Source organism: Myotis yumanensis, unplaced genomic scaffold, assembly GCF_028538775.1.
Source record: "Myotis yumanensis isolate MYYU_CA2020_CCGP unplaced genomic scaffold, mMyoYum1.0.hap1 SCAF_1, whole genome shotgun sequence".
NCBI classification, from domain to species: Eukaryota; Metazoa; Chordata; class Mammalia; order Chiroptera; family Vespertilionidae; genus Myotis; species Myotis yumanensis.
In genome coordinates this window covers 185,889,454-185,915,588 of record NW_027223752.1, presented here as the reverse complement: position 1 = coordinate 185,915,588, position 26,135 = coordinate 185,889,454, and the positions used below count along the sequence as shown (strand labels likewise).

General features: G+C 40.8%; 3 protein-coding genes and 1 pseudogene across 8 annotated transcripts in view; 2 read left to right on the top strand and 2 right to left on the bottom strand.

Moving 5' to 3' along the window:
• The window catches only part of HELQ (helicase, POLQ like), a 41,672-nt gene extending 40,978 nt beyond the window's left edge, over nt 1-694 (bottom strand). Inside the window, exon 1 of one of the 2 annotated variants that reach the window (XR_011468364.1) lies at nt 312-694. Coding sequence is in view for 1 of the 2 variants with exons in the window: in XM_070393554.1 (XP_070249655.1) it covers nt 312-509 (198 nt within the window). In the remaining variant the exon portion in view is untranslated. The remainder of the gene's footprint in view (nt 1-311) is intronic. The other variant, XM_070393554.1, reaches the window with a different exon arrangement.
• A 141-nt stretch (nt 695-835) lies between these two features.
• On the top strand, nt 836-6,024 carry MRPS18C (mitochondrial ribosomal protein S18C). The gene is made up of 6 exons (XM_070393572.1): nt 836-1,013; nt 1,812-1,864; nt 3,852-3,935; nt 5,186-5,243; nt 5,766-5,825; nt 5,907-6,024. Exons 1-6 carry the CDS (start codon nt 914-916, stop codon nt 5,981-5,983), a joined length of 432 nt encoding a protein of 143 aa, XP_070249673.1. The 5' UTR covers nt 836-913; the 3' UTR covers nt 5,984-6,024.
• A 2,114-nt stretch (nt 6,025-8,138) lies between these two features.
• On the bottom strand, nt 8,139-25,664 carry ABRAXAS1 (abraxas 1, BRCA1 A complex subunit). 5 transcript variants are annotated; one of them, XM_070393511.1, is made up of 9 exons: nt 25,513-25,664; nt 24,041-24,131; nt 19,463-19,499; nt 17,278-17,344; nt 13,353-13,546; nt 11,426-11,545; nt 10,617-10,701; nt 9,035-9,149; nt 8,139-8,651 (listed from the first exon to the last, which is right to left on the bottom strand). In XM_070393511.1, the coding sequence occupies exons 1-9, from the start codon at nt 25,597-25,599 to the stop codon at nt 8,218-8,220; spliced, it is 1,230 nt and encodes a 409-aa protein (XP_070249612.1). In that variant the 5' UTR covers nt 25,600-25,664; the 3' UTR covers nt 8,139-8,217. The 5 variants fall into 5 exon arrangements, with proteins under 5 accessions (XP_070249612.1, XP_070249634.1, XP_070249624.1 ...); XM_070393533.1 differs by having other exon boundaries at nt 24,041-24,127; nt 25,513-25,531; XM_070393523.1 differs by lacking the exon at nt 25,513-25,664 and adding an exon at nt 25,046-25,085.
• On the top strand, nt 13,861-15,465 carry LOC138999076 (trafficking protein particle complex subunit 14-like; annotated as a pseudogene).
• Nucleotides 25,665-26,135: the final 471 nt, after the last annotated feature.

The window sequence follows — 26,135 nt, the reverse complement described above, 5'->3', positions numbered from 1 at the left end:
CGTGAACAACTTTTACGTGTGGAGGGTCTGCATTTCACATCTATATAAAAACGGGGATAATAAGGCAAGACCTCACAAGTGAGAATTAACAATAACAAAACTGAGGTGAGCACACGAAGCCTAGTAGATAACTGGTCCATTGTTTGCACCCGAGAAGGACGCTGTCAAAATGTTAGTGTCAAATGCCATGCCTTCCACAGCTGACCCCCCCTCCTCTCAGTGGGCATGCGCAGTAGGAGACCCGGGTGTGTATCACGGCCCTAAGGTGGGACATGGGACGAGGAACTCGGGGCAATTTGACGGGGCTGTACCTCGACCGGTTGTACGCCCACAGTTTTCCGTCGCGGGCTTCCAGCCCCCATCTCCTCCTCCTCCTCCTCCTCTGCCTTCTCGTCATCGCCCGGCTTGAGCTCGTCCGCGGTGGGGGCGGCAAGAAGGATCTCTAGGCTGGGACGGTTCCTTTTGCGGACAGACACCCGCCGGCGGATGCGGGAACTGCCTTCATCCATGGCAGGGGCCGAGGGCCCTGCCCGAGGGACGTCCCCGGTGACCCAGCCGCCAAACCCCAGAGCAGCGCTGAGTGGAGGGCAGAGCAGCAGTAGCGACAGGGGCCGAGGTCGCTCGCCTCTCCATCCACCTTTGCGAAAGACCACAAATTAATTGCTCCCGGGCCGGAAGTGGGGGCACCAGCGTGGCAGCCCGCCTTCCTCCCGTCCAATCGTAGGTGCCGCGGGCTTGTGGCGCGGCGAGGGCGGGCACGTAAAGGGGTTGCGCAAACGCAGTGAACACGGTCTGCGGCCCCGGCATTGGCTCGCGGAACCTTGGACGCGAGTCCTCGGGCTCACCCGGGAGCACCGGAAAGGACTTGTGCGGACGACTTAGCGGGAGGAAGGGAAGGGAGGACCGAGGAACCATGGCTTCTGTGGGTGCTCTTTGCAGTGGTCCGGGGAGGAGAAAGTTAACCTGCTTCCTGACGGCCGCCGTCCGCTGCGCAAACCCAGGAGCCCGAGCGGGTAAAGTCTCCCGCCCTCTGCTCCGCGGTGGCACTGCCGCCGCCCCAGCCCTGCTTAGGTCGGGGCAGTCGCCGCTGTTAGGTCAACGTCGCCGTTTTCCGGGCAGTGGAAGTTTCTCCTGGGTGGGAATCTGTAATGGCCCAGGACTAGTATTTTAAAGCTGAAAGGGACGTGAGGTGTCTTCCAGTACACTTCATTTTTTTTAACATACGAGGAAAGTAATGGGGTGATTATTAAAGAGACAGGGACTTGCCTGAGACCTCCGGGTCGACTTGTAAGGAAGGGACATCTCCAAAGCCATCCAGCAGCAAATTCCAGATGTTTGAGGTCCCAGATCAGGGCGAAATTGTGAGCGAGGCCCTCGAATCTGTAATTTTTGTACTTTCATCTTTTCTGTGCTTCTCTATCAGTAACTATTCTCTGTAAGGGGTCTGTTACACATTTTTCCTCTGTTGCTTCTTCTCCGAGTATTTGCTTTAAAAAATCTGTTTCTAACCGTGGGGTGAAGGGAAAATAAATATCGCAAGAGAGCAGATAAGAGATTGTGTGGCTGGGGAAAGGATATGTGTACCCTTTTTTCCAAAGCCCTCCAAGGCACATCCATATTGTCTTACTCCGCCTCAAATCTAAAGGTTTTTGTCCAGTCATTGTGAGTATAATGAATAGAAAACCTGCCTTTTATATTCAGGTGTCCCTTGATTTTATGTCCCTTGATTCATCTTGCCTCCATATTGCAATGTCTTTAGCTACTCAGCTAACAAAAAGAATTGGTTTGTTGCTGTTTCTGTTTACTTGCAGTGCTGTGGAGAAGTTGTTCACAATATAAGCAGGTAACCAGCAATGAGGACCTGGTAAGAATTGTTTTCTTCCTTTTTATAAGGCATTTGCAAATATGACCAAATTCTTTTATGGTTATTTTAGCTATTCAAATAGAGTTCAACAGGACAATACAATCAATAATCATTAGTTTGAGTTTGAAAATTATAATTCATTGATGAGTAGTCACTTAAGTTTTCAAGAGAATTCCTAGATTTCTAGAAAGAAGCATGGCTTCTGCCCTGGTTGGTATGGCTTAGTTGGTTGGAGCATGGTCCTGTACACCAAAAGGTGGTGAGTTCGATTCCCGGCAGGGCACATACCCAGGTTGTGGGTTCTCGCCCCAGGCCGGGCGCATGTGGGAGATAACCGATTGATCATCACTGTTTCTCTTTCTCCCTTCCTCTCTCTCAAAATCAATAAAAAAATATTTTTTAAAAAGCATAGCTTCCTTTTGTAATACTATATTTTTCTTCCTAGATCTTAAATTTAAGGATATGTGCTTTGAGAATATAAAAAGGTTGTTTGGGTAGATGGAATAATTGCACATAATCCAACAAAGGCATTATATACAAAGCTTACTTACAGGTTGGCTCTTCCCCATTTCAAATTCGATTTTATTGCCCCATTCATCAATTTTGGGGGTAGGGGGGCGGCGCACGGGTTGTCTTAATAAATGAGAGATCAAAAGTTTCATATGAGGACATTAAATATAATTTCTTCTGTCCTATAGATGTATTTTTATAGGTTTTAAGTGCTAGGGTTGGACTTGGCAGTATAGGTTTTCTTCCTACTTGCAAAGATAATCTGACACTAATCAGGCCATACAAAGCACATAGTACAGTGTAGGGAAGGAATATAGTCAGTCATTACATGTGAGCTGAATATAAATTGGTTTAAGAACATTTGAGGACTTGGTAAAAACAACTCTAGTCCTCCTGAGCATCTATCTTAGTCATTCAATTCACAACCTACCTCAAGAGAGTGAAGGAAATTGCTATAGCTCCTTTTTAGGTTATAAACCCCACCTAGACGCTAATGAAAGCTATGGGCTTTCTCAGAAAAAAGCACACATGCCCGGCCAGTGTGGGTCAGTGGTTGAGTGTGGACCTATGAACCAGGAGATTACACAGGCTCCATCCATCCCTAGTAGGGATCATGCAGGAGGCGGCTGATGAATGATTCTCTACCATCATTGATGTTTCTATCCCTCTCTCCCTCCCTCTCTCTCTGAAATCAAGAATTTTTTAAAAAAGCTATTTAAAAGACAAACAAAAAAGGCACACAGTCCCCACTCATTTGAAATTTTACATACAACTACAGGAGTTCGAGGACTTTAAAGCCATTTCTAGATTAAGAATCTCTAGACTGGAGATGCTTATACTCGTAGGAGGGAGACATTGTTACAAGCATTATAGTTAGTGAAGAAAGGAAATCCAAAAGCTGACACAAACTTATAAAGCAGTCTGGGAACCATAAAATGGTAGTCAAAGGACCTTATATTATAGTAAGCTATGGGGCATTGTCTTTTTAAACAAAAATAGTGATAAAACATCTGATAGAGAAATATGGGGATGGATTTAGACATTACATATGACATTACATATGACACCTGTTGTGCTATAAGATTTAAATCTTAAGAATTTTTAGTCACTTGGGCAAAACATTTGAGGAGAGAATCACTTAGTGCAGATTTAATTTTGTTTCTCCCATAAGCCCTTTTTTCTCCAAAGACTATCTTATCATAGAATCCATGACTTAACTCCTCCTTAACCAAAATAAACCAAAATAAAACACTTGTACAAAATATGGAAAAGCATACTGAAATCTTTATAATGGTGAGTCCTTTTCAGAAGTACTTGTTTTTTCTTTTACAAGCCAAGATGTTGTATTCCTTTTCACAGTAAGAAAGGCAGAACTAATTCTTGCATAGATTTAAATGTGGTAGCCTTAAGGTTTAGTGTTTTTTAGATTCGAAATTAACGCATTAAACTTTTTAATATTCTTTTCCCTTTATCTTAGCCTGTTCCAATAGAAAATCCTTATAAGGAGCCTCTTAAAAAGTGTGTCTTGTGTGGAAAACGTGTAGATTATAAGAATGTACAGGTGAGATGTTTTTACTTCACTATGATAATTAATTCTAGGATTTTGCTTTTTTAATTAGTCCTAACTAAAGAGAATCAAGTCAGTTTTATAACGGGCTTTATGGAGGGGCAACTGTTTTAGCAACATCATAATTCCAAATCTGGTTATATTTCTATGTATAAAGCATATCTATTTTATTCTAATAATAGCTCACAATGGCAGTAATTCTCAGTTGATGGAGGTGAGTAGTTTGGAAAAAGCTCCTCTGGTGAAGTTGATCTCTCTACCTCACCAACAATATCACTGCTTCAAATACAACTTTATCTGTTTTACAGCTCTCAGCAAGTTAAGTGGCAAATCTGGGATAGAGAATGATGATGGAGTTAAGTGTACTGACAATAGTATAAAGTGATAGCTGCCTTATAGGGAGAAAAACCAAGAAATTTTTAAATGCACATATTAGGAAGGGGACATATGTAATGCTTTCAACAATAAATAATTATAAAAAAATAAGTCATAACAATATAAAAATAAATGCAACATATTGGGAGCATTATGCCAAGAACACTGCCTGGCACCTGGAAGGTGCTGAAGAATTTAAGTTTATGAAACATAATTATAGCAAATGGCTCAATGTACCTATATCTCTTAAAGACCTCACTATAGTCTGGTATTATGTGACAACCTGTCACGATAGGTGAAATGTTTAGTATTTCGTTGTAAGCAGGAGTATTTTAGAAAAGAATCTGTATAAATAAGAAAACAGCTTTAGCCCTGGCCGGTGTAGCTCAGTTGGTTGAGTGTTGTTCCATGCACCAAAAGGCCACTGGTTCAATTCCCAGCTAGGGCACATGTCCAGGTTGTAGGCTCGATCCCCAGTAGGAGGAATGCAGGAGCCAGCCCATTGGTGTTTCTCTCTCACACTGATGTTTCGTCCTTTCTCTAAAATTAATAAAAACATTTTTAAAAAAGAAAACAGCTTTAGCATTGAAACAATATGGTCATTAATCTGCTGTACAGACTTTTTGAATAGACTGGGTAAGAGATGTTAACTTTAATGATTGCATTAGTTACTTAAAAAGATGATCTGTCAATAGGATGAGCATAGTAGTATTTTTCATATTTTATAAAGTTTGTCTGAAATTTATTTTAATAAACCTTTATATGACTTGAAGGTGACATGAGGTATGCTTTTTGAAATTTACAGTCAAGAATAAATAATACATGTATTAATATAAATTTTTTCTTCTCTCCAAATAAAACTCAAACAGCTTTTGTCCCAGTTTATTTCTCCATTTACTGGATGCATTCATGGAAGGCACATAACAGGTATTTTGTTTTCTTTTATAGCAACTTATAAATCTACTTTTGTTATGTAAGAAAACTGGCAAATCTTTATTTTCAAATAGTATATAAATCACTGTTAGAAAGCTTAGTATTTAAGAAAGCTTCTTATTCCAAAAAAGATACTATTTTACATGTCTTCTCATACTCAGAGGTAGCTATAACCTGACATGTAGAAAACTTGGGTTTAAAAAATTGTGTTGGTATTTTGGAGTATACTATAATCACTCCTAGACTATTATTTAAACAGAGGCCTATTTCTCATAGGCCAAATTGGATCTGCCACTTATTTTTGTAAATAGCTTAGTTTACGTAGTGTCTGTGGCTGGCTGCTTTGTGTACTTAGAGTAGAGTTGAGAAGTTACGACAAAGACTGTACAGCCCACAAAGTTTAAGATAGTTACTTTCTGGCTCTTTATGGGTTTTCCGATCTTTCCTTGACTTAGACAATTGTTATGCATTTTGAATATTGGTATGTTTTATGACTAAGAAAGCATTTTTTTATAGGTCTTTGTGGGAAGAAACAAAGAGAAATCACAAAAGCTATTAAGAGAGCACAAATAATGGGTAAGAGAATCTGAAAAAATGATTTCGGCTTATCAATTTTGGTTGTTATCTTTTGTGAAGAACTTAATTGTCTCTTTACAGGATTTATGCCAGTTACATACAAGGATCCTGCATATCTCAAAGACCCTAAAATTTGTAACATCAGATATCGGGAGTAAATTATGTAAAGTTATCATCAATAAACTTATTTTAAAATAAATGGTTGTTGACTCAAACTATAAGATTTAATAGCCTTTCAAAAATTAGTAGGCAAAAGTAAATCTTATCAAACTATAAATCGTTGTAACTCTTAATATGAAATTTTATGAAGAAAAAATGTTTCAGGAGTGAAGTGAGGCATTACCTATCCATACCAGTGAGTGTTCACTAAATAAAACCAGATTATTTGAAGTGTTAACACTCATTACATTTCCATACACATGGATAAAAAAAATTGGTACTGTAGCACTGTCATTTATATCTGGTCCACAAATAGCTTATACCAGTGGTTGGCAAACTGTGGCTCGCGAGCCACATGCGGCTCTTTGGCCCCTTAAGTGTGGCTCTTCCACAAAATACCAACTTCTGTGCATGGGCCACGAAGTTTCAATTGCACTGTACGTGTGCGCCCGCACGTGGTATTTTGTGGAAGAGCCACACTTAAGGGGCCAAAGAGCTGCATGTGGCTCGCGAGCCGCAGTTTGCCAACCACTGGCTTATACAATAAAGACCGCTGAAAATGGGATATTAAATATGGAAGAGATGACTTGTACTGGGATTTTACTTTTGGTCCAGATTATGTCTTGTAGGTGGCATTTTAGGGATATGGGAACAGGAAAGTGGAATGCTTGTATAATATACAAATCCCTCACGACGGTGTGGACCTGAAATTGCTCAGGAAGGTTTTCTAACTAGCAAATACAGGTATACTGGGCTAGGACGGTGGATATTCTCTTTGTAGATATGTTACATTGGATGGTTAGTGGTGCTGTTACAGGACCTCACATTTATTCCTGGGCTAGTCTATCCTGAAACTGGTAGTGTCCTTTAAATAAACTGATCCATAGGCGATATATTGTGTTGTCTTATTGCTAAAAGTTGGAGAGAAATTGGGGAAATTTTCCTCCTTTTACTACGCTGAAAGTTGGGTCATCAAACTCAATTGTGGAAGTTCAGTTGTGTAATAATTAAAGACCTGAGCAAGCTTCTCTGATCAACAGTTCAGTAGTGTTATGCAACAGTATAAGCTAAATACTTTTGTATCTCTATAGCATTTTAGCAAATTGAACTTTCCATTGAGGCACGTTTAAACTTTAGTCTGAGTAAATATGTAGGATCTTTAAAAAATCTCAAGCTGTTATCTAGAGAAGATATTAGCATATATGTTGGCTGCTTGTTGCCTCTTCTGTTCCTAATTTTGCCTGTGCACCCAGTTTTGTTCATTTATTGGTTACATTTAGACATTATCTATGTTCTATATGTTCTGATGTTTGTGATTATTTTTAAATAGGGTTCAGACTGACAACCTGTTTCCCTCCTTCTGCCCTCCACAACACCACAGGCTTCTTATGTAACCAGTAAAACAGCCCAGAAGTAACTCATTATTTGCAAAATCATTCCTGGTATTATGTGGGCTTCCTAAGCACCCCATGGTAACTAGTGCATGTTAACACATAGATAAAAGATGATAGTTTTTTATGCTGGCTATGAATTTGCTCTATTAGGAAATAACATAGAAAAGCAATGGCCAAAGTGCATGCTCAGCATTTCGTATAGTGAGTGAAACATGAAGGCTTCATGTGATGTGTATACTTCATGGAAAATTCTCACAATTATGAAACAGACAAGTACAAAAAAAAAAAATAGCAAAAGCTCTCTTAGCCAACCTACACTTAACGAATTCATTAAATTGGGTTAAACCAGTGATTCCCAAAGTGGGCGCTGCAGCGATCCAGGGGGGCGGTGATGGCCACAGGTCCATTTGGGGGCATATATCTTTCTGTTTAATTGCTATTAAAATTGAAAAAAATTAATTTCCAGGGGGCGCTGAGTAATATTTTTTCTGGAAAGGGGGCGGTAGGCCAAATAAGTTTGGGAACCACTGGATTAAACTAAACATTCTTCCTAAAAATCTTACTGAAGCCCATGACTCTCCTACCTGTTGAGTTCTGCATTGCCAAGAGTCAGCTATTTTGTTTTCATACCTGTAAGTTGATTTGTTACTGTATTGATGAAAAATGAGCATTAAAAAGAAAGTTATTCTTGCAATAAAAACTAAGTAAATGCTTTGAAAGTCCAATAGAAATAGCTTTAAAAAATAGTTGTCAAATTAGGTGTGGTTAGGTTTTTCTTTTTAATGTATTACTGCAAATAGCCAAACACAGCTGATCAAAAATCTTTTGGCCTAAAAGGATCAAAATGTAGGAGACCTTGGATAGTCACCAGAATCCTTCATTTTCTCAATCTCCTCATCTGTTTCTGGGCTGCTTGTGGATGATTTTTCTTGGTTACTACTATCAGTATCTGTTTTAGATGGTTGACTTTGTATCTCCAACAGCCGTGACTTCTTGAATTGCCGTCTGTCATCTGTATCTAAAGCTTTACGCTTCATCTCTTGCCGTGCAATACTAGCTGGACTAGCTTCAGGAATGTCGGTGTATTCTACCATTAAGGTCAGGTTGTCCACCACATTGAGTTGGTGATTGGTATTACAGCTACTTTTAGAGATATGCCGATTTTTCAAGGAGATAACACATGAGTGAAGAAATTCACAATCTGGAAAAAAGGTCCGTAAAGCTTGACAAAGAATAATGTTCTCTTGAGGGTCTTTTTGGACATTCTTCTCTCCTAAAACAAAATAAAGTAACAGTTCAACATACCATAGTTGTTCTACAAAGCATTTATAGTTATCTGTTAGTAAAGTTGAGTCAGAAATACTAACAATTTTATCAAATTGTCTAAACTGAGAAAAATGACTTGCATAATCCCAAACTCCTACTCATGCCAACAATATTCTAAGAGAATATTATAATTAAATTCTTTAATGTCAACAATAGAATATATCAATAATAGTACCATGTTCTTTGCTCAGTGGGATTTAAGAGTATTAATAAAACAATTATTTTTAATCTTAAGATGGGCAAATTCATCTGTGCAGCTGGCTGATCCATAATTCAAATCAGAACTTTTTTTAGGCATAAAAAGAGGTGGTGTGCGAACTTTTTACTTACGTGCTGCTTGAATCTGTGCTTGTTTTCTTTTTTTAATTTCTTGTTTTAATCTGTTTACATCCTTTAGTAGTTTCTCTACTGCTTCTTCACTCTCTTCTACTTGTTTGCATATACTCTGCAAAATAAAATAATGCAAGGATATGGATAAAGTTCCCAGTCTGGGTTCATAAAATCCTTCATGGTACATAATATTAAGTATTACTTGCTTTTATAAAAACTTTAATTTTGCTATTTTTTGGAGGAACTCAACAATAAGCACTTGTATGGTACTTTATAGGTAGCAAATGTTTTACAGATGTCTTAACTTCCCTAGCTTTATTATACCAGTTATTTCTTTGATAATGCACTGAAATAAAAATAACTCGCTTTGAAACAAAAAATACTGTACTGTTTTGAGAGGTAAACATTTAATATTAAAGAAAAGTGACTGAATTTTACTGTTATGGAAGAATTTTCATACAGGACCTTCATAATTCCTGTAAAAGAAACTATTTTTTTATTTTTAACTGTTGACACTATTACAGATGAAAAATACTTAATATATCAAATAAAAATCATGATACACATTGATGTGCCTTTATCACTATCAACTATATAAAAGCATGTATACATTAGGGAAAAACTGCAGAATATGGCAAAGTGAAAATAGTTATATTGCAGTAGTGGAATTCTGAATGTTTCTCTTTTCTAAAATTCCTGTACTATCATTCATATTAGTGTGTAAAATGTATTAACGTCATTTCTCTTAGTGTGCTATATTGATGAGTATGGTGACCATGGAAGTATACTACTGTAATCTCCATCTGGAGGAGGCATAGTTGACTAGCAGCCCAGCTGCCATGCTTTTGGACCCATTACTGTGTCTGTACTTAGGCCAGGCTTTCCCTAGGCTGCTCTTAGTGACTGAGCATGTGGGTATTATTACAAGTCCATTCCTATAGGACAGCTTTGCCTGGCTGAAACTTCTCTCATCCTGCAGTCTAAATAAAGCTCTTCCTACCCAATTTGCTTTCTCTGTCTTCCTTTTCAGGAGCACCCTCCCCTTCTCAGCCTAATAAATCTGTCTAATCCTACCTTGATGTTTACTTCTCAAAGGACTGAACTGACAAAGATAGAACTAAATACAGTGCTAGACTGTCTTGTTCCCAAATATTTGCTGTTGTTTTTATCCTAGAAAAGGATTATATGTCCCTACCTATTGTCATGCGATGTCCTCTGACCAATGAAATATAAGTGGAAGAGACAAGCCATCTCTGAGCAGTTTTAAGAACTGTGAACTTCCACTAGCTTTCTTGCTCTTCCTTTGTCATGAGAAGAGCATGTCCCATGTAAGGGCTGCACCTTCAGTCTGGATCCTAGAATGAAGATACTAGTACTTAGAACAGGAGCAGAGTTGCAGCCAAGACATAATGCGAGACTAAACTTTTGTATGTATAGGCTTCTGAGATTAAGGTCTTTGTTACTGAAGGTAATGAAACTAAAATTAAATCTAATCTAATGTCAATTTATCCCTAAAAATTCTCAATGATCAATTTGATATCAACTCTAAAGTGGTCTCTAAGTGTTGGACAAGTTATGTTACCTTTAATTCCTCTTGTAAAGAAGCATACATTTCATTTATCTTGTGTACTTCCTTTAAAGATCCATCTTCTTTAAAAAACTCGGGGCTGTAAAACATCATTTCATCAGGCAAGTGTACAGAACTCATTTAATGACATGATGAAAAACTTATTGGTAGTTGAGCTATGGAAGAATCACAGTCATATTTTACTGATCTTAAAGCTTCATTGATTGAAAGAGGCAACATTATTTTACATACCAAGAAGAAAAAAATGCTAAGGCATGGTTTGTAAAACATCCCAATTTGAGGTAAATTTAAAACTACATCTTAGAATCAACGAAATGTAAGACACTGGTAAGCACTGTGGGAACACAAAAATAAATAAAATCTAGTGCCTTTTCTGAAAGTTTATTCACTAGGAAGTATCCTGTAATACCAGTGTTGCTATTTCTAACAGTCATTTCTTTAATGATCACAAAAAAGTTGTAACTTAGCAGCTGGTAGTATGTGTGAATCTTGGCTAAAGCCTCATTTTTTGTATTTATTATGCAGTCTAATTTCATGCCTTTAATCTGAACTGATGCCTTAGAAAATTTATTATTTTAAGGCTAGCTACTTATTCTTATGTTAAAATATGCAACTTCCCTCTATGTATTTTATAAATGGACAAGTGTTAGAAGGAAATATGGAAAAAGTAATGTCTAATTTATTTGAGTGATATGGGTATTAGTCGATTTTCCTTTTATTTTTATTCAGTTGTATAATTTAAAAATTGATTTCAGTAAATGAATAGGAATAAGTTTAGTGGGGAAGCAATTGAGGACTCTCACCTGTGTGTTTTTACTGCTCGGCTAAAACCAGTGGATGTACAGGAACCTGATACAGTTTTATAACCTAGTTGTTCAGACATGCCCAGGTTGGCCACCACTAAAGGTATCCTATGAAAAAGTCTGAGGAAATAAAATTTTAAAATATAAACCTAGAATAAAGGCAAAGATTAGCATCTACTTATTAGTATAGACTACCTTTCCCCTACAAGATTAAAAAACAAAAAAATCCTATTATTACTTATCGAAGATAGAATTTACTGACTTGAGGAAAATGGCTTTTAAAAATTGTGAAGTGCCCTAGTCAGTTTAGCTCAGTGGTTACAGCATTGGCCCATGGACTAAAGTATCTCAGGTTTGATTCCAGTCAAGGGCACATACCTCTGTTGCAGACTTGATCCCTCGTTCTAGTTGGAGTGTGTGCTGGAGGTAACCAATTGATGTTTCTCTCTGTCTCTCCCCCTCCCTTTCAAACTCTCTAAAAATCAATGGAAAGCCCTAACTGGTTTGTTTCAGTGAATAGAGTGTCGGCCTGTGGACTGAAGGGTCCTGGGTTCGATTCCTGTCAAGGGCATATGCCCGGGTTTTGGGCTTGATCCCCAGTAGGGGACTTGCAGGAGGCAGCTGATCAATGATTCTCTCTCATCATTGATGTTTCTATTTCTCTTTCCCTCTCCCTCTGTGAAATAAAAAATATATTTAAAAAATTTTTTTTAAATAATAAAAATCAATGCAAAAATATCCTTAGGTGAGTGTTAAAAAAAAAGTGGCATGTACATAGTATAAAATAATTACATAAAAATACTTTTATGGCTATTGTAACTGATTAGCACATCCAATATAATAAAAGGCTAATATGCAAATACTGAATGGAGGAATGACCAGTTGCTATGACATGCACTGACCACCAGGAGGCAGACGCTCAATGCAGGAACTGCCCCCGGTGGTCAGTGTGCTCCCACAGGGTGAGCGCCGCTCAGTCAGAAGCCAAGCTCACGGCTGGCGAGTGCAGCGGTGGTGGTGGGAGCCTCTCCTGCCTCTGCGGCAGCACTAAGGATGTCTGACTGCCCGCTTGAGCCATCAGTTGGACATCCCCCAAGGGCTCCTGGACTGTGAGAGGGCACAGGCCAGGTTGAGGGACTCCACGAGTGCACAAATTTTGTGCACCAGGCCTCTAGTATAAATATAAGGCTGTATTGTTGAGATTTAGCCTATCTTACATGAATAATAAAATTAACCTTAGTTGGTACTCTTTTAAAATTCTCATATTCCATGAAAATGTTTATATAACCTTTGGGGAGTCTGTTAAACCATTCTGGTAGATCATCAAGAACTACCTTGCTTCCTTGTAGAGGTTGTAGAAAAGCTGCTCAAGTATCTAGGTTTAAATTCTACGTTATATCCTTTAGCAACCAATATCTAAAGCACACAGTCCTAACCAGTTTGGCTCAGTCGATAGAGCGTTGGCCTGCGGACTCAAGGGTCCGAGGTTTGATCCGGTCAAGGGCATGTACCTTGGTTGTGGGCACATACCCAGTAGGGAGTGTGCAGGAGGCAGCTGATTGATGTTTCTCTCTTATCGATGTTTCTAACTCTCTATCTCTCTCCCTTCCTCTCCGTAAAAAATCAATAAAATATATTTAAAAAAATATATCTAAAGCACACATTTTTTCCACCTTATGTTAAATAATAGCAAATCCTCAGTGCCAGAAATGTAAGTCAACATTCCATACTGGGCTTCTAATTTCTTTATCTGACATTCATTTTCCCATCTATTAAGAACAGATGGTAAGACACACTTCAGAGCAATATTATGACAATCTAATGTAACAATGTATGAAAATACTTGGTAAGCTACTAAAAGTGCTATAAAAATATTGAGTGTATTTTTCTATTAGCTGAGGATAGCCAATGACTGGCCAACATTTACCCTTTCTGTGGTTTATATAAGGCATGCTCCAGCCGATGAGTAGAACAGCTTTCTGTTATTATACTTGGTGTTAATAGCAGAAAAACAAGTTCCCGGCTTGAAAGATGCTGCTGTAAATTTCTGTGAAGTAGTCTTTCTCTAAATGTCATGATCTGGTCTGAATGGCGTCGGAATTTGTACCAACCCACCACATCCTGAAAGGAAATACAGAAAAAAACAAAACACCTTAATAATTACAATTATTATGTGTCTTATCATAATTAAGCAATAAAATTGACAGCCTTAAAAATGGCTTTCTTAATATTTAGCAAGATTTGGGGCATATGTAAACAAAACATACACTTAAATATACACTTTTACACTTTGTAAAGTATGCAAACTGTCTTGCAGTTAAATTACTTTTTATTCAGTTTCAGGACTAAATTTTATTCAATATAGATTAGGGGAAAAAAGATTAACTTCTTTTATGGCATTTTGCTCTTTTAAAATCTTAATCTTTAGCTCGGCCATGCCACTGGTGGGGGACCCAGGCTGGTACCAGGCACTGCCCCGGGCTCAACCATCTCTACTTGGGGGAGACTGTCTGCTTCCTGCTAGTGCTTTGCTGCGGGGGGTTGGGGGAGGGTGGACAGGAGGGAGTTCTAGCGCTGGGGGTGGCCCTGGCAGAACTGGCCACCACCCTGGCAGCCCAGGCAATCAGCCTCTTGAACCCCCGGGGAGCTAGGATCCAGGCAGTGGGGGGTTGTTTGAGGCTGCAGCCCGCTTCTCACCCACCACTTGGGCCCTGCCACCTCAGGGGGGTGACCACACTGCCTGTGGAGGAACCAATTGTGTCCACAGATGAGGTCATCTTCCCACTCACTGTTAGACTGGATAGACTGGCCCCAGGGACACCTAAGGCCAAGGGCCTAGAAGTCCCCTTGATTGCTGTGGGTTAGTGGTCCACCCCAAAGCTGCCCTTCACGCAGAGCATCTACACCCACTACCACCTGCCCAGCGTTCGTCTGGACGCCCATGCTTTGTGATGACTGCTTCTTGTGAGTCCCCAGTTTGGACCTATGAGCATTTCTCAGTCACCTACATGCTGCTCAACAATCTCCAAGACTTCCTTGCTGTGAGGCTTGTGTGGACCCCAGAGCACACACAGGCTGGCTGACTTTGAGGATCAATCAAGACTGTGCTCCTGGAAGCCCCTTGCTGAGGAACACTGTACAGATGTGTTTACTGGTCGCTGTTTCTGCCCCTCCAGGAAACCAGCTGTATGAGGACCTTCGGGCCATGCAGGCTGCCTAGACTCCATTGTCTGCCACACGCCTCTCAACCCTAGTTTTCTGGAAGGGCAGTGCACTCACCTTCAGTGTAGCCTTCCAGGCTCTAAGGACAGGGCTCTTTGAGGTGGGCTGGGAAGGTGCTGGGGAGGGGGTGGACGGTGTGGTGGGTGATGCAGAATGTTGGGATAGGAGGCATCAGGGCTGCTAACTGCTGGAGATGAAATACAATGGGTGGCAGTAAAGGCAGGCCGAGGGAAGGTGGAATTTAGGTCCAATATTGGTCTGTCAAGGGGAAAGGTGATTTGATAGGTCTGGGGCCTGGAAGCCAAGTGGGAATGCTGATCTATGTCTTTCCACCCCAGCTGAGCCAGCACATGAAATTGAAGCTACAATTCACTGCTAGTGTGTCCCATGCTCCCCCCGAGGCCCAGCCCCTCTCTGGAAAGAGCAGTCCCAGCAGCCCAGCTATCCAGGACTTGGTGGAGAGGCACCAGGCTAGCCTGGGCCGCTCTCAGTCCTTCTCCCACCAACAGCCTTCCCGCAGCCACCTCATGAGGTATGGAACCAAGGGAGGGGAACCACTGGACTCAGCAGAGGCCGAAATTGGAGTGGGAGCAGGAAGCGGCCCTGAGGTTTAACTAGAGCCCACATCCTCTGCCTTCCTCCAGGTTCGGCAGTGTGATGGAGCACAGGGCCATCACACCCGCTGTGGCCTCCCTAGTTGGCCGCTCCCTCTACCTGCCCCCAGAAAAGGCTGTGCTCTCTGCACAAGATTGCAACTGCAAGTGCAAAGTCCTGGTGGTGGAGCCCATAAGGTAGCACCTTGCAGGCCCTCTTACACTCCCAGAAATCGAATGTCTCTGGAGGGGGTCCTTGTTCCAGGCTGTCTCCCCCTAGGGATGCCTCCCATTGTAGGTGAGGAGGCCATAGCCTGTCTGTGTCTGCTGATGAGGTGAAATGGGCAGGTATGACTGCAGCACTAAACCAACAGTATTTCCCTGACTTCCTGGTGGGGGGGTGGGGGGTGGGGGAGAAGGGGTGCTGGTTCCACCCCTTGGTCAGGGCAAGGGTTCTAAGAGCTCCCTTGTTTCCCTGTCTTGTTCCCTGGTTCTAAGTTTACAAAGTGGTTTCTCATTCCTATTAAGTTGTCTTTCCTGCCTCTGACATTATCCCCCACCTACTCACCCTAGGGCTGAGATTAGAGGGTGGTGATGCTAAAGGGACCCAGACAATGACCCTCCTGTCTCAGAGGTGAGGGGAGATAGCTAGGTGGTCTCTTCCTGCCCCTCATGATTATGTTTGCAGCCTGAAGCACTTTAAGTTGTGTGAGTTTTGTTTTTTTTTGTCTGTCCCTGTAACTTATTCTCCAATTACTGCTTCCAAATGAAATAAGACTATTAAATGCCTGTTCAGGAGGGAAAAATAAAATTAAAAAAAAATCTTAATCTTTAGTCAAAATTTAAGCTAAGAAAATGTCAATGAAAACAAGTTGAATTCCTATATGGATACTTGGTTTGTTAAATAAGTAAGTTGAACCTAGTAGCTTTTAAAACTGAAATTTATATGGTAATGATTTATCACCTACCCCAGAGAATTGGTTTCAAGATTGAATAAGATCATGTGAAAGGGTTGTGAACATGCTAAAGAAATGTGTTGTTAAGTGTTACTAAACCTTTTTTTTTAAATTACAAAATTAATCTCATTTGCTGAAACTTAGTAATTGTAAAAAAAGAGAAAAACAATCACTTCGCTTAGAGATCTGTCTGTGACCATTTCAGCAACTAAGTTTTATATTTGCTCATTTAAATTGAGGAAGTTAAAATTACTTTTTAAAAAAATATATTTTTATTGATTTCAGAGAAGAAGGGAGAGGGAGAGATAGAAACATCAATGATGAGAGAGAATCATTAAATGGCTGCCTCCTGTACACACCCTACTGGGGATTGAGCCCGAAACCCGGGCTTGTTCCCCTATCAGGAATTGAACCATGACCTCCTGGTTCATAGGTTGACGCTCAACAACTGAGCTATACTGGCCGGGTAAAGTTACGTCTCTTTACAACTAAAACATTTTTACAGGTACGTTTAAAAAATATAATTTACGACAAAGGATTTTTTTGAAAGAAACTTCTTTTATTGAATTTACTTTTATTTTCAACTCAGAGATCAAAAAGTTTTAAGAGGAAAACAGTACCCTGAAAAAATTTTGTATTTGGGAAAAACTATCTATTTTGATCATTCAACAAATTTTAACTGAACACCAGGTATGCTGTGGAGGAATCAAATTAGGTGCTGTATAGGAAATCATCCCTGCACTATAAAAACAAGTAACTGCAGCTATGTAAAAACAGTAATGGATTAAGTCCTAGAATAAATGGCACTGGGAAGGGCTACGGTGGGAAAGTAGAAGAGGAAGAGATCAGTGTTCATTAGACTAGTCAAGGGAAGAATGAAAACAAGATTAATTCTTTTAATGACTAGTTTTGCTTTCAGAGGAGCCCCTTTAAATTTCTGGAAAGAACAAGCCTTACTTCACCTGCTTTATAGGACACCGTGATGACACATGGTGCTTAAAAGTTCTGTCAAAGTGTTACATGCTTTTAGGAACTGAAAATAATACTTATGATATAAAAGACAAGGTAAGTCAGGGAATACCTTTTTGATACTTGATAGTATTTTCTTCAGTGCTTGCTCATTTAACTCACCAGAAGAATTGTAGAAACTGTAAAAGCCAAAATTAAAGGCATTTCAAATAAGCTAAAAATATGATTTTATTAGCACCTTTAATTTTAGTTCCTCCTAACCTAACTACCCAACCCAAATCCATATATACCTACCTGCTTGTCAGATGAAGTTCTAAAATAAATAGTAGAGAACGTTCTCAAAGTATTAGATTTAAAGTGGTAGAAATATGAGGTCCATAAGCAATGAAAAAGGAAAAGGGGTAGAGAAACCTCAAGAGATAACTTTGGGCATCACATTTTCTTGAAATAAAACACTATTCATTAAATACAGGTATTTGTGAATTCACGCAGCCAGTTCAAAATTAATTCATAATTTACTTATTAAAACTTAAAGGAAAATATTGATACATACAAAAGAGATGTGAAATGAGTATTGGAGCACAATAATGAAAAGACGATTTATTCATTGTTAATTCCAAAGGCAGTATTTGCATTAAATTAAGAGAAGTGTTTAGGAGTTGGTTGTTTTTTTTGTTTTGTTTTGTTTTGTTTTGTTTTGAATGGGGAGTGCAGGGGAGCACAAAATAGGTACTGCTTTAGTTTAGTGTTCGTTGTTCTGTAGCTGGAAAGTCAAAGATGTAGGGAGAATTAAAAGATAATTCTAAAAGATTTTAAACTCTAAAGCGTTTACTTCCAGCCTTCTTTCCCTTCCAACAAGGAATGCATGTAATATTTTCCTTCTGTTAACATTAATTGAGATAAAACATATTCTTTTCTATGATGGTGCACTATCTGTAATGCAAAATCCTTTATAAATAAGTCACTGTAATAAGTTTAATGGTAATTCTAATCTGTACACTAAAAATTAAGTTACATAGAACTGAAGGTATATCCTAATGGACAATGTTTTTTCTTTTTAAATTACAAATGCTTACATTAAAAGTTTTTAATGGACCCCTAGCTGGTTTGGCTCAGTGGATAGAGCATTGGCCTGCAGACTGAAGGGTCCCAGGTTCAATTCCAGTCAGGAACAGGTACCTCGGTTGCAGGCTCCTCCCCAGCTTGGGCCCTGGTGCCTGTGCAGGAGGCAACCAATCAATGTGTTTCTCTCACATTGATGTTTCTCTCTGTCTTTCCCTCTCTCTTCACACTCTCTAAAAATCAGTGGGAAAATATCCTCGGATGAGGATTATAAAAAAAAAAAAATGTTTTTAATGGAAAAATAGACAAAATAAAGTGTTCCATCTTCCAAAGGCAGGTCCAGAGAAATACTTTTCATGAATCTCCACCAAGAATCCCTTAGTCATTCAACAAATATGTTTGTATGTTCATTGTATGTAAGGCACTATATGAGCTGTACCTCTTATTGGTGCAGCAATTTAAGTCTATAATAAGCCTTTATTTCTATCATCCCCTACCATAAATTTTTATCACCTTAACCATGTGCTCCATTGCAACTCTTACACAATCACTAAGTGTGACTGTAAGATAATAATGTTGATTATTCATATACAGTTTATATAAATCATAAAGCTATTTCATTAAAACTATACCATGTTATAGTTATAACTGTTTGTTTTATGAACATTCATTTGTGTACTTTTCCAAATGTATGTAACAATACTTCAATAAAAAGTATTTAAAAATACCACAGCTTATATTAAGAGCTAACAATACTACTTCTATCTATAGGACTAAGAGCACAAGTTTTCACCCTAGAATAGCAAAAGGAAGCAGGGTAAAGAACCTAACTGGTTAATCGACAAAATATAACATTAAAAAAATACAATAAGTGAAGAAACCTATGATAAACTAGAATAAAAGGGTAGGAAAAAAGGCTGCAGTTGATGTATGAAATTGTGTCACTGAGTTTATAATAATGCAATGAGATGAGTGGGTGTGAGAAGGAAAAGCAATCCTCAAAGTAAACTGGTACCTGGGAGAGGCAGTAGAGACCAGCTAACACAAGCATATAAATACAAAGAATGAAATATTAGGGTTGAAATGAACAAGTAAATTTTCATGTATTAAAAAAAAGTCTTTTCATTTTAAACAGCAGCACCATATATAACAGAGATACTCTGTTAGTTTTAAAAATTACTTCACTTGCAGAGTAATTTTCACAGTGGATCATTTACTTGCTCTTGCTTACTCACCTAAAAAGCTGATAACATGGAATATATTTCTGAATGTCTGGAAAAAAGAATTTTTAGTTACAATTACATTAATTGTTATTTGAATAACATATGTCAAATACTTCGTCCCAGGAAGTACTTTACCATTATCTCATTTAAACCTCAGAACAAACCTATGAGACAGATGTTATTCCTTCCGTTTTAAAGATGAAGGAACAGGCAGAGAGATTAAGTGACTCTCCCAAGCCAGTGGTAGGGCCAACATTCAAAGAGCTTCACTCCTAACTAGAGTGGTATATTCCTTCTATGTATGTTACTAACAACAACACAAAAGATAAATTCAAAGTTGCAATTTTTCCTTTGAGTTCTAAAACGGGTTATGCTCTAATTTTACTCAATTGATAAAAACAGCTGTTAATGGGATAATCTTTTGTTATTACAAGTAGTTGTCTCACAAAGGATTTGTTAATGTTAACTACAAACTATCAAGAAAAAACCCCAAACATCTTTTTCTTTACAGGGCATGGGACGATGCTCTAACCAACTGAGCCATACCGGGCCAGGGCAAAACCTCTTTTAAGAGGCTAGTTTTATTTCTTGTCAATAGAAATAAATCTAAATAGGGAAAGTGATCATCTTCCTTAGACATTTTTCTTCTAGCAAATGTATGCTACCCTCAGATAAATCTCTGTCTGAAAAACCACTGAACAGATAAGTCTTTGTAGCTGATAACAGCTAAACATTCTCTGGTGCAGATAACAGAGAGTATAAAATGAAAATTTCATTAACCAAAGCAATATAGGAATTTATATATCTTGGATTTTATCTGTTATCATGTGTCTTAAAGTAATCTAACATTTTAAAATAATTTGAGCAAATAAGCGTTTCTATAGCACTTGGCTGACACCTTAAAGCTGAGCACTATCCCTGGCACAAGGACTCAGTAAATGGTTGCTTATTTAAACTCCTCAAAGTGTGTTTGATACTTTGGGCAGCATACCGATTAAAAGAAAACGCCCCCCCCCCCCCTCAAAAAAAGGTCAAATACATAAACTCTCAATCTCACTTGTAATTAAGAAATGCAAATTAAAATGATTTTTTTACTTATCAAGTTGGCAAAAATTAAAAGACCTGATAATAACCAGTGGTGGCAAGATTATGGGGACCCAGGTACTTTTACATATTGAGGAGTCTAGGATGGCATGACTTTTCCAAAAGGCAATATGTCTACCTCTAGGAATCTGACTTTCAGATATATTCAAAGGCAAAAAAGATATATGCACAATAAAATGTCTACTATTTTATTACAAATAGAAAGTCATTCATAGCTGTTTAAATAAGTTATGGTATGTCCGTATAGTGGGACTCTGAAGCCATTAGTAAGAATGACAAACTATATACAATGGCATTCTTCTGTACTAATAACATCTTGGAGATATTTATTCATGTATAGATGATCCCATTTGTGTAAATGAAACATATACTAATACATATGAAACCAATAGTGGTGGCCACAGAGGAAACTAATGAGAGTGAGTTTAAATTGACTTTATATATTTACTTTACACATATACACTATATTTATACACACATGTAAATTTACATATATGTACTTCCATTTTTAACTTTTTAAAGTGGCAAACAAAAAATGACATGAATAATGTGAATATCCTATCGAATAATAGACAAACATGGTAATTGACCGTACCTTCGCTACACCTCCCATTGGCTAATCAGTGCGATATGCAAATTAACCGCCAACAAAGATGGCGGCTGGCAGCCACGCAGCTGAAGCGAGTAGGAGGCTTGCTTGCTCCAGTGATGGAGGAAGCCAAGGTTCCCCGCCTGCCACGGCCCAGCTCTGAGCTCCGAAAGCAACAAAGTTTCAATTATTGAAGCTAAACAAACCCCAGATACCTGCTTTCAGCAGGCCGTGGCCTCACAGCTGGAGCGAGCAGGAGCCCGCTCTCAGCTCCAGTGACGGCAACAAAGTTTTAATTATAGAAGGTAAATAAATCCCAGAATAAAAAAAAAAGAAAAAAAGAAGAGGCTGGGAGCTTCAGTCAGCCAGCCTGAAAACTGCCCTCGGCCCCTCACCCAGACTGGCCAGGCACCCCAGTGGGGACCCCCACCCTAAAAGGGGTGTGGCCAGTCTAAAAACAGCCATCAGCCCCTCATCCAGGCTGGCCAGGCACCCCCGTAGGGACCCCCACCCTGAAGGGGATGTGACCAGCTGCAAAAATCCATCAGCCCCTCACCCAGGCTGGCCAGGCACCCCAGTGGGACCCCCTCCCTGATCCGGGACACCCTTCAGGGCAAACCAGCAGGCCCCCACCCATGCACCAGGCCTCTATCCTATATAGTAAAAGGGTAATATGCAAACTGACCCTAACAGCAGAAAGACTGGGAATGACTGGTCACTATGACACACACTGACCACCAGGGGGCAGACGCTCAATGCAGGAGCTGCCCTCTGGTGGTCAGTGCGCTCCCACATGGGGGAGCTCTGCTCAGCCACAAGCCAGGTTGATAGCTGCCAGTACAGCAGTGGTGGTGGGAGCCTCTCCCGCCTCCTCAACAGCGCTAAGGATGTCCAACTGCAGCTTAGGTCTGCTCCCCGCTGGCAAGTGGACATCCCCCGAGGGCTGCCGGGCTGCTAGAGAGAGGGATGTCTGATTGCCAGCTTAGGCCCAATCCCCCGAGGAGTAGGCCTAAGCCAGCAGGTGGTCATCCCCCGAGGGGTCCCAGACTGCAAGAGGGCACAGGCCAGGCTGAGGGGACCCTCCCCCACCCCCCCACCCCTGCCGAGTGCACAAATTTTTGTGCACCGGGCCTCTAGTAAACTTATATCTTTCTGAAAAGCAATCTGAGAGTACAGATCAAGAACTTTAAAAATGTTCATAACCCTGCCTGGCAGGTGTGGCTCAGTGGTTGAGCTCAGACCTATGAACCAAGAGGTCACAGTTTGATTCCCAGTTAGGGCACATGCCTGGGTTGCAGGCTCAATCCTTTGTGGGGGGCATGCAGGAGGCAGCTGATCAGTGATTCTCTCTCATCAATGATGTTCCTCTCTCTCTCTTCCTCTCCCTCTCTGAGATCAATGAAAATATATCTTTAAGAAAAAAAAAGGTGCCCTAACTGGTTTGGCTCAGTGGATAGAGCATCAGCCTGTGGACTGAAGGGTCCCAGGTTCGATTCCAGTCAAGGGCATGTACCCTGGTTGTGGGCACATCCCCAGTAGAAGGTGTGCAGGAGGCAGCTGATCAATGTTTCTCTCTCATCGATGTTTCCAACTCTCCATCCCTCTCCCTTCCTTTCTGTAAAAAAATCAATAAAATATATAAAAAAAAAAAAAAGAAAGAAAAAAAAGGTTCATACCCTTTGACATTATAATCATATTGCCAGGAAAATATCTATAACAAGGACAATATCTATACAAGGATGTTCACTGTAGTATAACTTATGATAATAAAAATTGGAAATAACTCTGATTATAATTTACTTATTTTAAGGACTGCTGAAAGTCCATAGAAGGCCATAGAGAATACAATGCAGTTATAAAAAATGATAGAGGATAATTTAACATGGGAAAATGGTCATGATACAATGGTGTCATGATGCAAAATTTTATAAAGTACACCACCAATTTTTGTTTAAAGAAATATGCTCAGGCCCTGGCCAGTGTGGCTTAGTTGATTAAGTGAGCGTTGTCCCATGTACCAAAAGGTCGCTGGTTTGATTCCTGCTCAGTGCACATGACCGGGTTGTGGGCTAGATCAACAGAAACATATTTAAAGAAAAAATGTTCAAAAAAAGCTGTATATGTTAATCAGAAAACTCCCCTATATATTTTAAAGCTCTCTTTTTCCTCTTTTCCCCCTGAAAGAACAGCTGCCATCATTGTTTCCCTACAGTAATGTTATATGCTTACATCCCAAACTTCTTCTGCTTTAGACTAGGCCATGGCCATAATTTTAATTGAGAAATGAGGACAAGCCTGAATGGTGTTGCTCAGTGGTTGAGTGTTGACCAATGAACCAAGGGATCATGGGTTTGATTCCTGTCAGGGCACATGCCAGGTTGTGGGCTTGCTTCCCAGTAAGCGGTGTGCAGAAGGTAGCTGATAGATGATGTTTCTTTCTCATCAATGTTTCTATCTCTCCATCACTCTCCATTCCTCTCTCTCTCAAATCAATAAGAACATATTTAAAAAATATATATTTTTTAAGTTGTTTTTTTAAAGAGAAATAAAGGCAATGTGGTCTTTTAAAAAATTTTTGTTTTGCCGAAACCGGTTTGGCTCAGTGGATAGAGCGTCAGCCTGCGGACTGAAGGGTCCCAGGTTCGATTCCGGTCAAGGGCATGTACTTGGTTGCGGGCACATCCCCGGTGGGGGATGTGCAAGAGGCAGCTGATCGATGTTTCTCATCGATGTTTCTAACTCTCTATCCCTCTCTCTTCCTCTCTGTAAAAAATCAATAAAATATATATATTAAAAAAAAAAATTTTGTTTTTTAAATCAATTTAAAAAGTAATTTATGTTGACCCCTTTTTAGCATAAACCATCAACAATAGGAGACAAAGAAATAAGTTACTCACCTATTGTATAAATAACTTCAACATCATCCATTTGGGAATCAGTAATGCTATTCTTGGCTTCACCTTTCACTTCCCCAAGGAGAAAACCTTCCTATGGATAAAAATAAGAAAAGGTAAATATATGGAATATACTGGTAGTATGACCATTCAGTCACTTAACTAACCAACCTCTCAAGAATTTAACAATGTATACAGTATGTGCTTCCAGCTTGGGGGCACAGAAAACAAAGACTAGATGCATTCCAATTTTAGTTGGGAAACATCATCTATCAGCTACCTTCTGCACCAGGGGGTCACAGGTTTGATTCTCGGTCAGGGCACAGGCCCAGGTTTCAGGGTCCTTCCCCAGCAGGGAGCGTGCAGGAGGCAGCCAATCCAAGTTTCTATCTCTCCCTCTCCCTCCCCCTCTCTCTAAATATCAATATAAACATATTTTTAAAAAGGAAAAAAAAATCACCCTTTAAAGACTAAAGGAAAAAGATCTAAGAAACAAGGGCCTAGCATTATGTATGACACTTCCCAAGGGCTAATTATGCTACAGAGGACTTATGGACCCATTCTGTTTACATTTACACTAGGACATTCCAAAATAATTTCCGCAGCTACATATATCAAAAGAGTCCTATTTGTCTTTTCTAGGTGTTAATCAAGGTTATTTAAGAAATAACTAGAGTTTGTTCTGTATTTTCTAAACTACTAGCAAGTTATTAAGCACTTACTCTAGGGCACTACTTCCTGGGCTCAAAGTTTTACAGTGTTTACTTTCATAAAAATACGTTTTTAAAAATAGACACTGTATTTTAAAAACTACTTCATTACTTCAGAGGGTTTTAACCTAGGCAATTAGTATGAAATAAGCATTTCAATATCTAATATTTGAGCATAACTATTTAAATCATAACTGAAAACATCAGAAAAGGAACTACCTGAGGCCTTACAACTTAATAAATTTAATACTGATGCAAACGTCAGAGATCCGATACCCAATTAGGCTTTTTCACCCACTTAGATTCCCCCCAAAATGGCCCCTGGGTGCAGCGCCTCTTTATCCCGTAACCGGCTACCATTTCAGCGAACTCGGCTGTGGTGAGAACGACCGTTGGTAACGGAGGACAGGGAGCCGCCCAGCCCCAGCCCCAGCCCGGGCGGCGGAACGCGGTGTGCTTTCTACTCACAGCCAGCCGGGCCGAGAAGGGGGGCGGGGGAGAGAGAAAGGGGGAGCGGGGGAGACAGAAACGGGGGGGCGTGCGGGTCACTCGGTCCGGGCTCGGAACAACGCTGCTTCGCAAAGGGAGGGCTCATCCCGCAAAGACCTCGCGGGCGGGAGGCCCTCGGGCTGCCCAGGGGCGGGAGGCGGCAGCGCCCGCGGGCTGAGGCCGGCGCTGCGGCCCCGGGAGCTCGTGGGCAACGGCGGGGAGGGCGTTCGGCCTCTTCCGAGGCGACGCCGGATCCCGCCCCGCCCCTCAGCTCACCGAGTCCGAGTCCGTGTTGAGGTGCTGGAAGGACAGCGCGCCGAGCACGAAGCCCGAAAGCACCGCCGACGTACTCTCGCCCTCCATGCTTGGGCCACCACAGCGGGGAACCCCTGGGCGCGGGGCAGGTCTGATCCCTCTCTGAGGCCGCACCGCCGCAAAGCAGGGCTGGGCGAGGGGGCGGGGCGGGGCGCTGGGCGGGGCCTAGCGAGGAGCGGGACAGGGCGAGGGGGCGGGGCGGGGCGCTGGGCGGGGCCTAGCGAGGAGCGGGACAGGGCGAAGGGGCGGGGGCGGGGGAGTGGCCACGCCGGTCCAGGGGCGGGGCCTAGCGAGAAGCCAGGGTGGGAGAGGGGCGGGGCCTGTATGGGAGGCGGGGCCCGCGCGGTGCACAGAACGCGGCACTCTCCGCTGGGAAGCGGGCTGGGGAGGCGCGGGCGCCCTCTGTTGGCGAGGGCGCAGCAAGGCGACTGTGGCTGGTGGGACCAGCCCCTCTCTCTTCCCCCGGCTTTGCGCTCGGGTCCTTCCCTGGCTTCCCTGAGGCCGCTAGGTGTTGGGCATCTCTGGAAAGGGTACAGAATGTGTTTTGGTGGCCAGCTGCTCCTGAGGAACCCGTGGCATAAAAG

Bases quoted from the DNA above. Each gene is read 5' to 3' on its own strand.
- MRPS18C (XM_070393572.1), top strand. From the start codon at position 914: ATGGCTTCTGTGGGTGCTCTTTGCAGTGGTCCGGGGAGGAGAAAGTTA. The intron at 1,014-1,811 runs GTAAAGTCTCCC...GTTTACTTGCAG, and splicing joins AAACCCAGGAGCCCGAGCGG to TGCTGTGGAGAAGTTGTTCA. The intron at 5,826-5,906 runs GTAAGAGAATCT...GTCTCTTTACAG, and splicing joins TAAGAGAGCACAAATAATGG to GATTTATGCCAGTTACATAC.
- ABRAXAS1 (XM_070393511.1), bottom strand. From the start codon at position 25,599: ATGGAGGGCGAGAGTACGTCGGCGGTGCTTTCGGGCTTCGTGCTCGGC. The intron at 13,547-17,277 runs GTATTCCCTGAC...ATTTCCTTTCAG, and splicing joins TACTATCAAGTATCAAAAAG to GATGTGGTGGGTTGGTACAA. The intron at 10,702-11,425 runs GTGAGAGTCCTC...GATGTTTTACAG, and splicing joins CGAGCAGTAAAAACACACAG to CCCCGAGTTTTTTAAAGAAG.